General features: G+C 44.8%; 1 protein-coding gene across 1 annotated transcript in view; it reads left to right on the top strand.

Moving 5' to 3' along the window:
- Positions 1-16040, top strand: part of TBC1D32 (TBC1 domain family member 32) — a 200042-nt gene that overhangs the window by 53829 nt on the left and 130173 nt on the right. Inside the window, exons 13-15 of the mRNA XM_075202997.1 lie at positions 8221-8358; positions 9031-9123; positions 13553-13695. Of these exons, the coding sequence (XP_075059098.1) occupies positions 8221-8358; positions 9031-9123; positions 13553-13695 (374 nt within the window). The remainder of the gene's footprint in view (positions 1-8220; positions 8359-9030; positions 9124-13552; positions 13696-16040) is intronic.

Here is a 16040-nt window from a genome sequence, read left to right as displayed (position 1 = left end):
CATGCGCAGACCCTCAGGATGGAGGACGGCCACGGTTCCTAAATGTCCGGGAAGAGGCACTCACGGTCCGGTGAGTGACAAGGGCCTGAGGTTCTACTCCAACCCATTTCTGGTCCCCAAGTTAGATGGAACTTTTTGACCTCTCCTCAATCCCAAGGCTCTCAATCTGCACCTTTGGGTGGACAAGTTCCGCATGGAATCACTACGATTGGTGATAAACGAGTTAGAGCCACACAAGTTCCTGGCCTTCATTGATATTCGCAATGCTTACCTTCATGTGCCCATCTGGGAGGGCCATCAGTTCCTTCTCCGGTTCACAGTGGGGAACTCACACTATCGGTTTTAAACACTTCCATTTGGCCTTTCCACGGTGCCAATGGTCTTCACAAAGATCATGGCAGTCATGGCTGCTCGGTTGCACTCTCAGGGGGTGAGCATTTTCTCTTACCTGGACAATTTATTGATCAAGGCAGACTTAGATCAGCTCCTGAGACAACATCAGAGTAATGAAACAACATGGATGGATCATGAATCTTGCAAAGTCCCACTTGGTTCCCTTTCAACGCATGGTATTTCTGAGTTTTATCCTGGATACAAAGGTAAAGGAGATCTTTCTCGCAGTCAACAAGGTGCACTCTTTTTAAATCACGATGAGGAGCATTCTTGCTGTCCATCTCCCTTCCATGCTCCTCTGCATGTGACTTCTCGAGCTGATGGTCTCTTCCTTCGAGATGCTCCACTATGCTGGCCCTTCAGGGAGCTCAGTCATTCCTTCAGGGTTCTGCGCTCCAGTTACAGACAGGTGGCTTTCCAGATATTGATTTTGGTGAAGCTCTTTGTCCTGGCAATATTCACAGTTTTCATTCCCGGTGTGAACAATTGAGAGGCTGACTATCGCAGCAGACATGCAGTAGTGCGGGATGAGTGCTCTCTACCTCTGGAGATCTATCAGGAGTTGTTCCACACATGGGGCCTTAAGCAAGTTCCGCCCGAGAACCATGGAACCCTTGGTGGTTGCTATGGACATCATGACCATGCGGTGGGCGTTCCATTTGGGATTCCTCTTTCCTCCCATTCCGATGATTCTTTGAGTTCTTCACTGGGTCAGATGGGACAGGCTTTGAGTGATACTAGTGGCTCCCAATTGGTCCCGACGTATTTGATACGCCTACATCCTACACATGACCTCCATGTGCAGGGTTCATTTTAACACCAGGACCTGTCTCGGCTGACTTGGCTGTTGAGATCAGTCCCTGGCGGTCCAAGTAGTTGTCCACCAGAGTAGTGGGCACTGTGCTGTGGGCCAGGACACCATCTGACTCTTTGCCTGCATTGACCACAGAGTGTGGTGTACCTACATAAAATGGTGTGAGAATAGGGCCTGCCACATGGCTTTCTTTTGGCTGTCCCGGTTCCTAGCTTTCCTACAAGTTGGTTTGGATGCAGTTCCCTGAAGGTACAGATGTTGGGTCTCTCTTTTTTTCCAAAAGTGACTGGCAGATTTTCCTAAAGTACAGACTTTCCTTCAAGGGGTTATATGGAATGGACATCTGCCATTCGACAGACTTACTTTCTGTTTGTTCTGTTTGGTGCACATAAACATGGCTGGCAGGCTACAAAGCAGACCATCGCCAGGTTGATCATGTCCACTATCAGGCAGGCCAATGTGACTGTCGATCGGCCTGTGCCTTGTCGTATTGCTTGGCATTCCACCCGCAACGGGGCCTTGGCGGCACAGCTCTGCCGGGCGACCACCTGGTTCTCTGTCCACACCTTTACAAAGTTGTATCCCTTCAATGTTTTTATGTCTTTGGACGCCAGTTTTGGATGTAAGCAAAAAGAGGATTTTTATACATACGATAATGTCACAGATTTAGGGTATTTGCTTACTGGTTTTTGCACTACTCACCAAAGAAGCGCGGAGTCTAACGTGTTCCTGGTCTTCACCAGGGACCCCCGCAAGGAAGTGTGGTCTTAGCTGCGGGAACACGCAGGTCGTGGTCCTCCAATTGTGTAATCAGTGAAGCAGTAGATGAAAGTGGTGTCGTACAGGCCGGGTCCAAACCGTGAATTCAGGAGATGTCCAAGGGAAAGTTCAAAGCCGTAGTCAGGGTAGCCGGGTCGGGGTCAGAAGCACAGGAGGAAGAATCAAATATCAAGCCGAAGTCAAGTTCACAGGGAGCACAGAACAGGAGTAGTAAGTAACAATACACAGGAAGCGCTGGAAACGGTACACAGGAACGCTGGAGCTAGGATGAGACCTAATACTCTGGCACTCTCCATGTGCCAGAGTGAGGCTTTTATACAGCTGCAGTCCAATCATTGGCGGTGGTGACGCTAAACACCAGTTACTGGGAAGCGTTCCGTTGCCAACGGAACGCGCGACCGCTGACCCGGAAGTATGCCCGGTTGCCTGGCAACCGAGCGCTCTATAACAGAAGCAGACGTCCGTCTCTGTGCGGCAGACATAGCACGGAGACGGCGTCTGACAGTACATCCTCCCTTACTTTGTTGGATAGATCTTTGTTCGAGGAACTGTTTTAATAGCCGTGGGGCGTGGAGATCTTCTCTTTGCACCCAGGATCTCTCTTCTGGCCCAAAGCCTTTCCAATGTACTAAGAATTGGTGTCGTCCATGGAGGATACGGGAATCCAGGATGCTTCATCTTCCGTAGTACGTACAGGAGCTGGACGATGAGGCGACTGATGAAATTTATTGAGTACAAGTGGTTTGAGAAGAGAGACATGAAAGACATTGTGGATCTTGAGGGAAGGAGGTAACCGGAGTCTGTAGGTTACTGCATTGATCACATGTGTTATGGAAAAGGGGCCAATATAACGGGGAGCCAATTTTTGAGAAGGTACTCTCAACTTAAGGTTACGTGTGGATAACCATACTTTGTCGTGAACCTGTAAAAGAGGGACCAGTCTCCGATGGCGGTCTGCTGCTTGCTTATAGCGTTGGGAAGTCTCTTGGAGTCTAGTTTTCGTATTAGACCAAATCTGAGAAAGGTTCCGCATGACATCCTCCACTGCGGGAACTGACGAGGAACCTTGGCTGGAAAAATCTGGGAGGGTGAGTTGGGAACCATAAACAATAAAAAATGGAGAGGCACCAGTAGACTCGTGATGATGAATATTGTGAGAAAACTTAGCCCATTCTGCTTGGTTATCTGAAGAAAAACATCGTAAGAAGACTTCAAGATCTTGGTTAACCCGTTCCGTTTGACTATTGGTTTGCGGATGATAACCTGATGAGAACTTGAGGTCAGACCCAAGTATTTTACAAAAGGCCCTCCAGAATTTGGAAACGAATTGCACTCCACGGTCAGAGATGATCTCACGAGGACATCCATGAAGTCTAAATATTTCTTTAATGAAGATAGAAGCTAACTGAGAAGCAGATGGTAGAGCAGACAAAGGTAAAAAGTGGGCCATTTTAGAAAATCTGTCCACAACAACCCAAATAGTGGTGCATCCATTGCTGGTGGGAAGATCCGTGATGAAATCCATGGATATGCTTTGCCAAGGGAAATCTGGAATGGGAAGTGGTTGAAGGAGCCCAGAAGGGGCCATTCTGGGGTTCTTACAACGGGCACATGTATCACAAGAAGCCACAAAACTTTGTACATCTGAATGTAGTGTCGGCCACCAATATCTCCGACGAAGAAATTCATAAGTTTTCTTAACACCGGTGTGTCCTGCCAATTTGGAGGAATGTGCCCACCGGAGAGCTTTGATTCGTAAATTAAGCTCTAAAAAGGAACAGCCACTCGGGGGTGTCTTGGCCGTGGTTTTGGTAAGGGCGATAACCCTGGTCGGATTTAGAATGGGTAGGGGTTCCAGGGGAGTACAGAGATCTGTGTTGTAAAAAGATTGAGATAGAGCATCAGCTCGGATGTTCTTGGATCCTGGGTGGTAGGTCAGGATGATGTTAAAGCGTGCGAAGAACGATGCCCATCGAGCTTGGCGTGGATTGAGGCATCGAGCCTCGCTGATATAAAGCAGGTTCTTATGATCGGTAAGAACTGTTACTGGATGACGTGAACCTTCAAGTAAGTGTCGCCACTCCTCTAGGGCAGCCTTGATTGCTAGTAACTCTTTGTCACCAATTCCATAATTCTTCTCGTGAGATAAAAAATTTTTGGAAAAGAACCCGCAAGGTAGATGAGAACCGTTTTTGGATTTTTGGAAGAGTACTGCCCCAACACCTATAGCAGAGGCGTCAATTTCTAGAAAAAAGGGTTCAGATTGATCCGGTTGAGAAAGGGCTGGAGCGGATGAAAAGGCCTGTTTCAGAAGATTAAATGCCTTTAGGGCGTCCGAAGACCAATTCCTGGGGTTGGCTGATTGTCGTGTCAGCGCAGTTATTGGTGCAATAATGGAAGAGAACCCTTTAACAAATTGTCTGTAATAATTAGCGACTCCAATAAACCTTTGGATGGCCTTGGTGCCCTGGGGAAGAGGCCAGTTGGTAATGGCAGACACCTTTTGTGGGTCCATGCTTAATCCTGCTCCGGAAACAATGTACCCAAGGAAAGAGATTTGTTCCACTTCAAAGATACACTTTTCTAATTTGCAGAAGAGTTGGTTAGTTCGTAATCGGAGTAAGACTTCCTTAACGTGGTGTCGATGGGAGGCAATGTCTTGGGAAAAGATTAGGATGTCGTCCAAATAGACAACGACGAAGTGATATAAACAGTCTTGGAAGATCTCATTAACGAAGGATTGGAATACTGCGGGGGCATTACTAAGCCCGAATGGCATAACTAGATATTCAAAATGTCCGTCCCACGTGTTAAACGCTGTCTTCCACTCGTCTCCTTGACGGATCCGTACTAAATTATATGCTCCTCTGAGATCTAGTTTGGTAAAGATGCGGGCTCCACTAATCTTGTCGAAAAGGTCCATAATAAGGGGTAATGGATAACGGTTCTTAATAGTAATTTTATTTAGTTGCCGATAATCAATACAAGGGCGTTAGGATCCGTCTTTTTTTTTTACAAAGAAGAATCCTGCTCCGGCTGGAGAAGATGATTTTCTAATTAACCCTCGGGCTAGGTTTTCAGATATGTATTGTGACATAGCTTGGGTCTCTGGTAAGGACAGGAGATAAGTCCTACCACGAGGAATCTGTTTTCCCGGAAATAATTCAATCGGACAGTCCCACGGGCGATGGGGTGGAAGAATCTCTGATCTTTGCTTGGAGAAGACGTCCTTAAAGGCTAGATAGACCGAAGGTAATGTACAGGTTTTAGAATTCGTCTGAGTATGACAGACTTGAAAGCGTGGTGAGGAGATACATTGCTTATGACACTGCGGGCCCCAGGAAATAACTTCCGCACGAACCCAGTCAAATTGAGGAGAATGGTTCCGGAGCCAAGGAAGACCCAGTATCAGTGGGTTAATTGACTGCGGTAACACTAGGAATTGGATCCACTCTTGATGTTAGGCTCCTACCAACAATTGAACCGCACTCGTGATGCTGGAGATGACACTGTTGCTGACACGGTTACCATCCACGGCAGTGAGGGTAAGCGGTTGGGGCAGATCTTGGATGGTCAATTGGAGCTCTGAAGCAAGAGAGGCCGAAATAAAATTTCCTGCGGCACCGGAGTCCATGAAGGCAGAGGTTCGTTGGGGTCCTTTAGTGGTCAAAAGCTGGACAGGCATGAGAAACTCGAGATTGGAGGTGGAGTAGGGAGTGGAAACGGTGACTCCTAAGACGGCCTCCCTCTTACCGTCTAGGAGGAGGCGTTTCCCGGTCTCTTGGGACAGAGACTTAGAACATGACCAGACTCCCCACAATATAGACATAATCTCTGCTTGAACCGTCTCTCACATTCTTCAGACGTTAGTCTAGAGCGGCCAAGCTGCATAGGTTCTTCTGTGGAAGATATGGGATTTTGAAATTGGGGAGCCAAACGGGGAGTCCGTCTTGTAGAGGACCTTTCTGAAATTCTCTCTCTGAAACGAAGATCGATCCTGATACATAATGAAATGAGGGAGTCCAACTCCGAGAGGAGTTCTCTGGTAGCCAGTTCGTTCTTGATTTGGTCGGTAAGACCCTGCCAGAAGGAAGCAATGAGTGCTTCATTGTGCCATCGAAGCTCAGAAGAGAGGGTCCGAAATTTAACGGCATACTGCCCGACAGACATAGAACCTTGTCGCAGGGTTAAGAGGCTAGATGCAGCAGATGAGACTCTGCCCGGTTCGTCGAAAACCTACCGGAACATGTCAATAAAAGCCGCGGAGTCCTCCAGCAAAGGGTCATTGTGCTCCCATAACGGGGAGGCCCAGGCCAGGGCTTGCCCACTAAGTATCGAAATTATGAAGGCTACCTTGGTACGTTCCGAGGAGAATGCTGAGGAGTTACACTCAAAGTGAATGGCACACTGGTTAAGGAACCCTCTACATCTTTTTGGATCCCCGTCAAACTTATCTGGGGAAGGTATTCTCAGTCCAGTAGTGGCGGCTGGAGGGGCAGCAGGAGCCACGGGAGCCGCCGCAGATGGTTTCGTAGGAGGAGTTTGTTCCGCCCGTAGAGAGTCCAGGCGAGATAGAATTCCCTGCACACACTGGAGTAAACGAGCCTGGTCTGCCTCCTGCTGTTCCACTCGGCGACCCAGGTGGATAATGAGATCCCGAGTTGTAGGTTCACCTTTTCCATCTGACGTCATGGCCAGAGTATACTGTCACAGATTTAGGGTATTTGCTTACTGGTTTTTGCACTACTCACCAAAGCGGCGCGGAGTCTAACGTGTTCCTGGTCTTCACCAGGGACCCCCGCAAGGAAGTGTGGTCTTAGCTGCGGGAACACGCAGGTCGCGGTCCTCCAAAGGAGTAATCAGTGAAGCAGTAGATGAAAGCGGTGTCACACAGGCCGGGTCCAAACCGTGAATTCAGGAGATGTCCAAGGGAAAGTTCAAAGCCGTAGTCAGGGTAGCCGGGTCGGGGTCAGAAGCACAGGAGAAAGAATCAAATATCAAGCCGAAGTCAAGTTCACAGGGAGCACAGAACAGGAGTAGTAAGTAACAATACACAGGAAGCGCTGGAAACGGTACACAGGAACGCTGGAGCTAGGATAAGACCTAATACTCTGGCACTCTCCATGTGCCAGAGTGAGGCTTTTATACAGCTGCAGTCCAATCATTGGCGGTGGTGACGCTAAACACCACCACCGGAGTTACTGGGAAGCGTTCCGTTGCCTAGCAACGGAACGCGCGACCGCTGACCCGGAAGTACGCCCGGTTGCCTGGCAACCGAGCGCTCTGTAACAGAAGCAGACGTCCGTCTCTGTGCGGCAGACATAGCACGGAGACGGCGTCTGACAGATAAATCCGTTTCTCTGATTCCATCTGAGGGACACTACGTTCCCTCCCGTCCACTCTTCTGCTGTTTTCTGGTTGCTGGTTTTGTTCCTTTCCTTGGGGCTTTTTAATTACACAGAGCATCTTCAGGAGGTTGCCGAGGGGAGGAGTTCTGTCAGCAAGTTACATTATCAAATAGAAATGGATTTATTGTAAGTGTAAAAATTCTCTTATTGTCTTTATTTGTAGTATACCTAATATTGTAATGGGAGTGCCAAACAGTGTGTAAGGCTTAGGCAACCTGTAACTTATAGTTTTATAAAAGTGGGAGAGATTTCCTGTATATTTCCTTTAAATGATTATGTCCTATACAGCAGTATGTAGTTGTTTTAATAGATAGCGTAGAAAAGCCATTGAGGGTCTCTGACAACCAGTTTGGCAGCCTTGCATTATACACAATATAGTTTAAGTATGTTAGAGCTGCAATGTCACAGCCCATGACATTTTAACAGGATTTTGAAGTTATACATCAGTTTAGTATTTAGCATTTGCTCAGGAACAGTGTTCTACACAATTTACTAAGGTAAAATTGCTGCATGAAAATGTAAATGCATACTGTGGATTAGTTAATCAGTTAAGTCAATATTCTATTCCTTGAAACTCTTTCTGGGGTTCTGTTGACTTGTGTGTACATTTGTCCCTTGGAGCAGTATACATGATGGCTGGTAGGGAATATTTATTAATCCCATGTTCAGTTAGACTGGTAATTTTGAGCAAGACTACGATCTTATTTGACAGAGAGTGAAAAATCTATAATTCTCTGTGCTGTTGATGTCAGTCAGAAGGAATGTCACATTTTCATGTGCATTTAAAGAACCTTAATTATGTGTCTTTCTCCTGTTTCTCTCCAGGCACTAAACAGAAGACGTTTTACTCCAGAAGAGAATTGCATTATTTATACTTTGTTCATTCACTTAGTCTTCTTGGAAGACTACTGATATATAAGCATGGCAGAAAACTGTTTCCCATAAAACTTAAACACCGAAAAGGTAATTAGATATTAGGCAATGATACAGTAAATATCACAGTAATAATAATTTCTTTAATTGCTTTCTATACATTCGATAATATGTATGTACATTATGGGGTGGTGGTGGGGCTTAATGGCACAATTAAGTCCCGCCCCCACCATTCAATGCCGTTAATTTCGGCAAATGCGGGAGGTTTGCCTACCCTTCCGGGAGGACTCCCCGACATTCAGGAGCCTCCCGGCAATTCTTGGAGAGTAGGCAAGTGTGTGTGTGTTGTAAATTTGATAAATATTAACCTAATCAATCTACTGAGTACTATCCTTTAAAAAGGAAATTTTGTGTGATAAAGCAAACTTAACATAAATATACGCATTATTATCCCTTACCCATACCTGCAGACCCACCCTTTGCGTCCTTTCCCTATAATTATATTTTTATATATACGTTGCTGTGACATCACTGCCTGGCCGTGTGAGTGACTAAACCAATCCATACAGTGTATTATTGTAAAGCACATCTACAATGCTGTTAACCTTCTGCATAAGAATAACAGAGAATATGATGGATTTATTAAGTTAACTATAAACTCTTGATTTAGTTCAGGTATATTATTCAGCTCAGCAATACATAGTCTTTGATATATGTTAATGTCAAATTGTGACTTTACTTGCACTTCAATATGTGTTTCAGAAATGGTTTCTCTGTCTGACCTGGTAGTGTTGTTTATACATATTATGTTGTATTGCCCAAATGGTCAGAAGAGGACTCTTGGAGCATATGCAGGTAAGTTTTGGTTTACAATTTATACATTGCAGACTAGAGATACATTTTTGTTGAGCTTACACCTCGAATGAATAAATGGAAACACAAATCTAGTTATTTTGGTTAATCTTGTTCTTTTGTCAATGTACTTTGAAAACAATTGTCGTTTTTGGTGTACTGAAAACAATCCATAGACAGATAGTGGCTAAGGGTTCCTCTTTGGGAAGTTTACATATTTCGCCAAGTACTTCAGAGTGAACCAAGACAGATGTTAAATAATAATATTGAACAATATTTTCATTTCCTTTATATTAACACTAAATTAATAGCAGTCAATTGAATTAAATTTCGTTCTATTGCAGGTCTGCTTAAATAGCTATTTATCAGGGTATACAGTAGATCAGATGTTGAGGATGTACCGATTCAAACAGTACTGTGAAATAACGTGCTTGTATATTTAGTGGAGCATTTTGTGGCCTTGGATGCTGGGGATGTGCTTATCTATCAAAGAACATGTATAAATTTGTAGACCAACTTAAAGCTGTATTACCAACTGGAGCTCATTAGCTCCTTCCTTACCCTGGAACCCCAAGGGTTGCTCCATGCATCCTTTTTTCAGAGGACACTGTGGTCCATCTCACAGCCTCAGACAAAAATGGACATTGCAGCTACTGCTCACACCCTCCTTCCAAAGCCATTTTAAAATGGTGAACAGAAATGTACATCACATGTATTTTAGGAATCTGTAAAAATGTGGCTACAAAGTATTTTCTTAATTTTTTTTCTAAATGTGTCTATTTCTGCGCCGTTCTCACAACGGTTCACATCACTATTCTGATTTTGGAAAGTGTTGCATTGGTAATGTAAATGGCGGCTATAAAATCATTTCAAGTCCTGCCTTCTATCACTTTTGGTGTACCATACTACCTTACTTAATTTCAATTTATTTCACTAAAATACTGCGTTAATATTTTTAATAACCAAAAAAGGGTCAGCATAATTATCTGTACAATTTAATATCTTTATTACATTTGCAATCATGCAGATAAAAATGTGCTTCTCCATGTAAAGTTTGTTTGGTTGGTGATAAATCTATGAAACAAAAGTAAAAATACAGAGAAACAAATTAAAGGCCAACGCAACTTAATAAAAAAGAGTGAACCCCTCCCCCTAAAATCAGTGTCTAACACCGGTGCTATAGACTAGACTGATTTCTGCTAAAGTAGTGAGAAAATGAGCCTTTGTCATAATATGAATCCAGATCCTGCCCTATCCCTCTATTACCACATTATTAGTCTCCTAATTCGATAAGGAATCTTCTTTCTGTGGCCATGAATTAGGCCACATATATCATGGATTAATTTAATTAACCTTAATGAGACTATACACGAACAGCCGAAAAGAGTGGTTTTCCCATGCTCCAGCCAATTATATGCAAGCTGCTCTTTATTCTAATAAATATGCATGCTGATGATCATCATATTCAGCACATATCTTTTACACCAGACCTTTAGGAGCCACATCAGATACACCCAAGTGGTTTACCTGGAGATATGGTCTACTGTAAATAGGCAACATCTACAGGTGGTATACTGCACTTACGTGTGCACGCTCCTACTGTACATAGCTTGAGATTGCACGTCACTTTCCAGCTTCTCTAGCTACATGGAACTCAAGATTTTGCTTTTGTTTATCTTACATGTGCTGTAAAATAAAGTTAATTTTACGCACCCACTGTTAAACTTCCACTTCTCAATCAAGTGTAGCTGCTTGACAGATGTGTCCGTGTGTATGCAGGTGGTAATTGAGGCTCACCTGGTGTCAGGGCTGCCATCAGAAACTGTGGGGCCCAGTACTAATTAATCTGGCAGCCCCCCCCCCTCCCCATACATGTGCCCCCCTCTTTTTTTCTCCATATGTGCGCCCCCTACCCCTCATCACAGTACATGCCTTCCCCCAGTCTCTCATCACAGTATATGTCCCCCACCCCATCACAGTAAATGTCCCCCTCTTCCCTCCCCGCAATCACAGGAAATGTTCCCCACCCCTCCCCCCCAAGTAAATGTTCCCCTCTACCCTCCCCGCAATCACAGCAAATGTTCGCCCCTCCCCTCCCCCTAAAATAAATGTTCCCCTCTCCCCTCCCCGCGATCACAGCAAATGTTCCCCTCTCCCCAAAAAGTGAATGTTCCCCTCTCCCCCCCACACTCACAGTAGATGTCCCCCTCTCCCCTCCCCGCAATCACAGCAAATGTTCCCCTCCCCCTAAAGTAAATGTTCCCCTCTCCCCTCCCCACGATCACAGCAAGTGTTTCCCTCTCCCCAAAGTAAATATTCCCCTCTACCTAAAGTGAATGTTCCCCTCTCCCTCCACAATCGCAGTAAATGTCCCCCTCACCCCTCCCCGCAATCACAGCAAATGTTCCCCCCTCTCCTTCCCCCCAAAGTAAATGTTCCCCTCTCCCCTCACCGCAATCACAGCAAATGTTCCCCTCTCTCCTCCCCGCTACTCACAGACTGGGAGCACGGCTCACCGAGATGACTATCAGAGCCTGGGAGCTGCAGCATCGCGAAGGAGAAGAGGCAGCACATCAGTCAGATTGAGGGGCCCGGGCAGTCCAGGGAGCCCGGAACAGACGGAAAGACCTGTCCGGGCCCTGTAGTCTGCCCGGGCCCCTCACAGCTATACTGGCCATACCCCCCTGATGGCGGCCCTACCTAGTGTATTAGCTGTACAGAGTATATGCTACTGTACTGCGAGATACGCATGTAATGTTGTGACAGAGATTGTTGGTAAAGAAACTTGTCCAGCAAGGGGAGATGCAATTAAGAGAGACTGTATGCAGTCAAGTAAGTACTTATTGGAAAAATAAAGGCCTTTATGTTACTTGTATGCATGTATGTTCCAATTAATACTTACATACTTATCATCTCACTTTACAGTAGCATATGCTCAGTTAGTACATCTGGTGAGTTTCCTTTTCCATTTTCTTATATGGGGACGTTTATATAATGTCAACCAACTACACTTTATGACACTACCTTGCTTTTTTCATTTAGTTTTATATGTTTCCATTGCAACTAATTATGATGACGGGTACAAGACATTTTTTTCTGCTGCACTCATTTTGTGCGCAACATAGTACAAGTGAGTCCCCAATTGTGAACATATTGGTAATTTTTCATCTCCATTTGGTACATGTCTGCATCCCACTCCTTTGTTTGCTCTTTTACTGTGGTTGATGATTTTTGTGCTTTTTTGTTCAAAGCATAGACTGTATATATACTATAGTGCTAAATCTCTGCCACTACTGAGGATGTTTAAAGTGGAGGTCTTTTGTGTGTGTAAAAAAGATCTGCCTCTCACTAAACCAGGAATGCCCCTAAATGTGCCTAAATGAACACCCTTTTTTGACGCACTATTAACCATCTTGTTCTCAAAAGAACTAAAAAAAAATTGACTTTTGACATTCTAAAACAGCATTTGCAGTGCGGGTGTCACTCCGCAGTCCAAGTGACCCGACGGCTCCCCCCTCTGTCACTTACCTCCTCCGCTGCTCTGGCAGTCGCCGCGGCTCTCCTCTCCAGGCACCATCTTGCTGTTTCTTCTACACTTGCGCGGACCCGGTGGCTGTCATTTATCCATTCATTTACCTTGTCTGACCTATCAGCTTTGCTGTTTAAAGCGCCTCCTGCATACTCTGGGTGCCAGATCTTCAAGTATCTTCTCCTGATCAGACGTTTGCTACTATGGCTCCACTTCTCCCTGTGTCTGCAGAGCATTCCTACCTGTCCTGCTTCCAGTTCCCTGGGTGAGCATTCCTCCTTCCAGCTGCAGATCATAGCACCCCTCAGTGATCCTTATTCTAGGGGCTTCAAGCTCCCCAGGACCTCTGCATCAACTACAGTTGCAGAGTCAACACCCATCCATGTGAACCTTATTCTAGGGGCTTCCCAGCTCCCTAGCCTTCTTGTCATTCCTAACCGACTGGCAATCTCTCCTTCAGCAAGATCCTTTCTCCTGTTTCCTTGTTGTCACCTCGGTTTCACTCGTCACCCTCCGTGAGAACAGCGACCTGCGGTTAGGGAGCCGCAAAGTACAAACTCCCTTGCGGGGGTCCCTGGCGAATACCTCCCTCTCCGTTAGAGTCCGCGCCTCTTGGAGTAGCGCCAATTCGAGCAGACCGTACGGGTATTTTCCAGACCCTTTGAGTGTGACATTGGGGAATGTTGTTTTACAGTTTCTTAAATCATTTTTCTTAGGCACATAACGCGATACTAAATCAAATTTGAGAACTAATGTTTGCTATGTGAGTATCAATTCTTGTGAAATGCTTAGAAAATGTATTTATTGATTTACCTACATTTGTTGACACATCATAAACAGACGCCTCCAAAACATGTCTATTACAATGGTTTAATCATATATTTCCTGATATTTTACTCATAGACAGTTTTGCTCCAGCGAGTTTGGCTATGGAGGTCCTCAGAATGCTTTGTGACCGCAAAGAATGTGCCAGTGAATGTTTGTACACTGGGGCTATTATAGCGGCCCTAATTTCTCCAATACAAAAACTGCTGAAAGGAAAGAAGGTCAGTAACTGAATGTTTTAATGCAGTTATGTTCTGATACTGTACATATGAACATCATGATTAATTGATAATCCTAGCAATTTAAACCTGTCATTCCATAAAAGTTGGCTTGAGTGCAATAACAGTGTCAAAGTGCACCTGTCGCCTACAAACAGTGTATACAGCCATTGTTTAGACTGTCCAGTAATAATGAGAAGGCAGTTAATAATTCACAATATTCACAAGGCACTGGTTCCTTGTGAATTGAGATGCTGCATTCTCGTGAATATTGGTTCGACCCAAAAAATGTCTGCCTATACTGTTTGTAATAAAATATGATCAAAATGCAATATTTTAGTATGTTATCTAACATTATATAAAATTTAACCTTTTCAGTTTTTTTATTACATTTTTGTATTTTATGTATTTTTAATGATACATCCAAGTGGTGCAGCTACTTCCACAGCAGGAATTGTTACCCCTATGGAGTCCGCCAAAGCCAGGTTACCTCCCACGCAAAGAACCTCTCTGATCCCTCCAAGTCGAGCCTTTATAAAGCATGCACCGGACCCACTCATGCTCAGATTGGGACCTACTCTGCACTTTTGAGAGCAGTGCAGATACCTGGGAGGCTAGTGCAATATAATGATGTTAACTGAACACCATGTTCTATTGAAAATAACACCACTGTCATTTTCAGTTTAGAGACACAACCCTAAACCAATTCAAATTAGACATGTGAGTTTTGAGATTACAACATAAACAACACAATCCCTATATACAACATATATTAATGAGGACTGTCCACAGACGTTTTAGAACGCACTGGAAATAAGGAGTCCTATAATAACCTTGCTTCTGGAATTTAGAGTAGGGTATCTCTTACAACTTTCTATAGAGTTCCTGGCTCCCCCATTAACATGTATGTACTTCATACTTGCCTACTATGGCTCCCGAATTTCGGGGAGTCCTCACGGACTCCCGGAAGAGTAGGCCAAGCTCCCGCATTTGCCGAAATTCACGGCAGTGAATGGAGGGGGCGGGGCTTCACCACATCATTAAGCTCTGCCCCCTCCATTCAATGCTGTGAATTACAGCTTTCTATAGTGGGGGCGTGGCTATGGTGAAGTAACACTTGCCCTCCTCCTACCCCATGTCACATGACTTCTCCCCCAATCTCCCGGGGGAGAAATCTTAAAAGTTGGCATGTATGATGTACTTTGTCCTCTTGACACCTAGGGCCTCAATTAGAGTTTTGAGCAAATCCAGCTAAAGGGTACAAATTTGCACTCAGACGAACAATGTTGCAATGCTAGGGGCGAAATGCAAACTTTCTTGTATGCAGGCATGTTTAATAAATATTACCTTTGTGCTAATTTGTGCGAATAAACAGAAATGGAGAAAAAAATATAAAAAGCTATTCCAAAATAGAAATGTAGTAGTGTGTGCCTCTTTTCATACAATTAAGGTTAAGCTGACAAATAAACAAGTCGTTGACCACAAAAAAGCTTTTTGAAATAATGTTATTTCAGAAAACAACTTTTCTCCTTCATCCTATCTGGGGGACACTGCTACCATGGGGTTGTATGAGAGAACATGAGTTAGGCACTCAAATAGTTAACTAATTTAACTTCCTGCCGACAGGCTATATTTCCTCTGTAACCCCCTGCAAACCTCTGTGTGTTTTGAGTGCCAGAGGCATATGACCTCTGGTGTACTCTTCTTGCAAAGATAGGCTTTTTGTTTAGCTGATAGTTTAATTTATTTTATTTGTTTTTAATAGCGGTTCTGGAACAAGCACACTACTCACAGTTTTCAGCTGAGTAGTAGCAGTCACAGTGAGAACAGCAGAGGCTTTCACTGACTGCATTTTTTTCTTCCCTAGAGATGATGTCGAGTAGAACCTGTGGTCATATTGTTCTGAGGACTGGCGCTGCTCTGTAGGGCATAGAGTGCCGGAATCCAGCATGTACTGATGCTGATGAGCGGCACAAAGGCCCGTGGTCACATAATTTCTGAGGACCAGCACTGCTCTGTCGGGCATAGAGCGCTGGAATCCAGCTTGTGCTGATACTGATGGGCGGCACAAAGGCCTGCGGTCACATAATTTCTGAGGTCCGGCGCTGCTCTGTAGGGCATAGAGTGCCGGCACTCGGCATGTTTGCAAGTGCCATCTTGGGAATGTTCCAAGTCCCCTCCTCAAGTGGGGGATGGGGGAGGAATGGATCTAGAGCACAAGACACAATTAGGGGGGAGAGAGAAAATTTACTACTGTTTGCGGGCTTAGCTCTGAAAGCCCTGCAGAACAGAGGGTATTTTAAGAATGAAAGAAATCTAGGCAAGGTAGACTGACAGGGAGGAGTTAA

Source organism: Mixophyes fleayi, chromosome 3, assembly GCF_038048845.1.
Source record: "Mixophyes fleayi isolate aMixFle1 chromosome 3, aMixFle1.hap1, whole genome shotgun sequence".
NCBI classification, from domain to species: domain Eukaryota; kingdom Metazoa; phylum Chordata; class Amphibia; order Anura; family Limnodynastidae; genus Mixophyes; species Mixophyes fleayi.
Note: the sequence above shows the minus strand (reverse complement) of the source record. Positions and strands in the feature narration are given on the sequence as shown.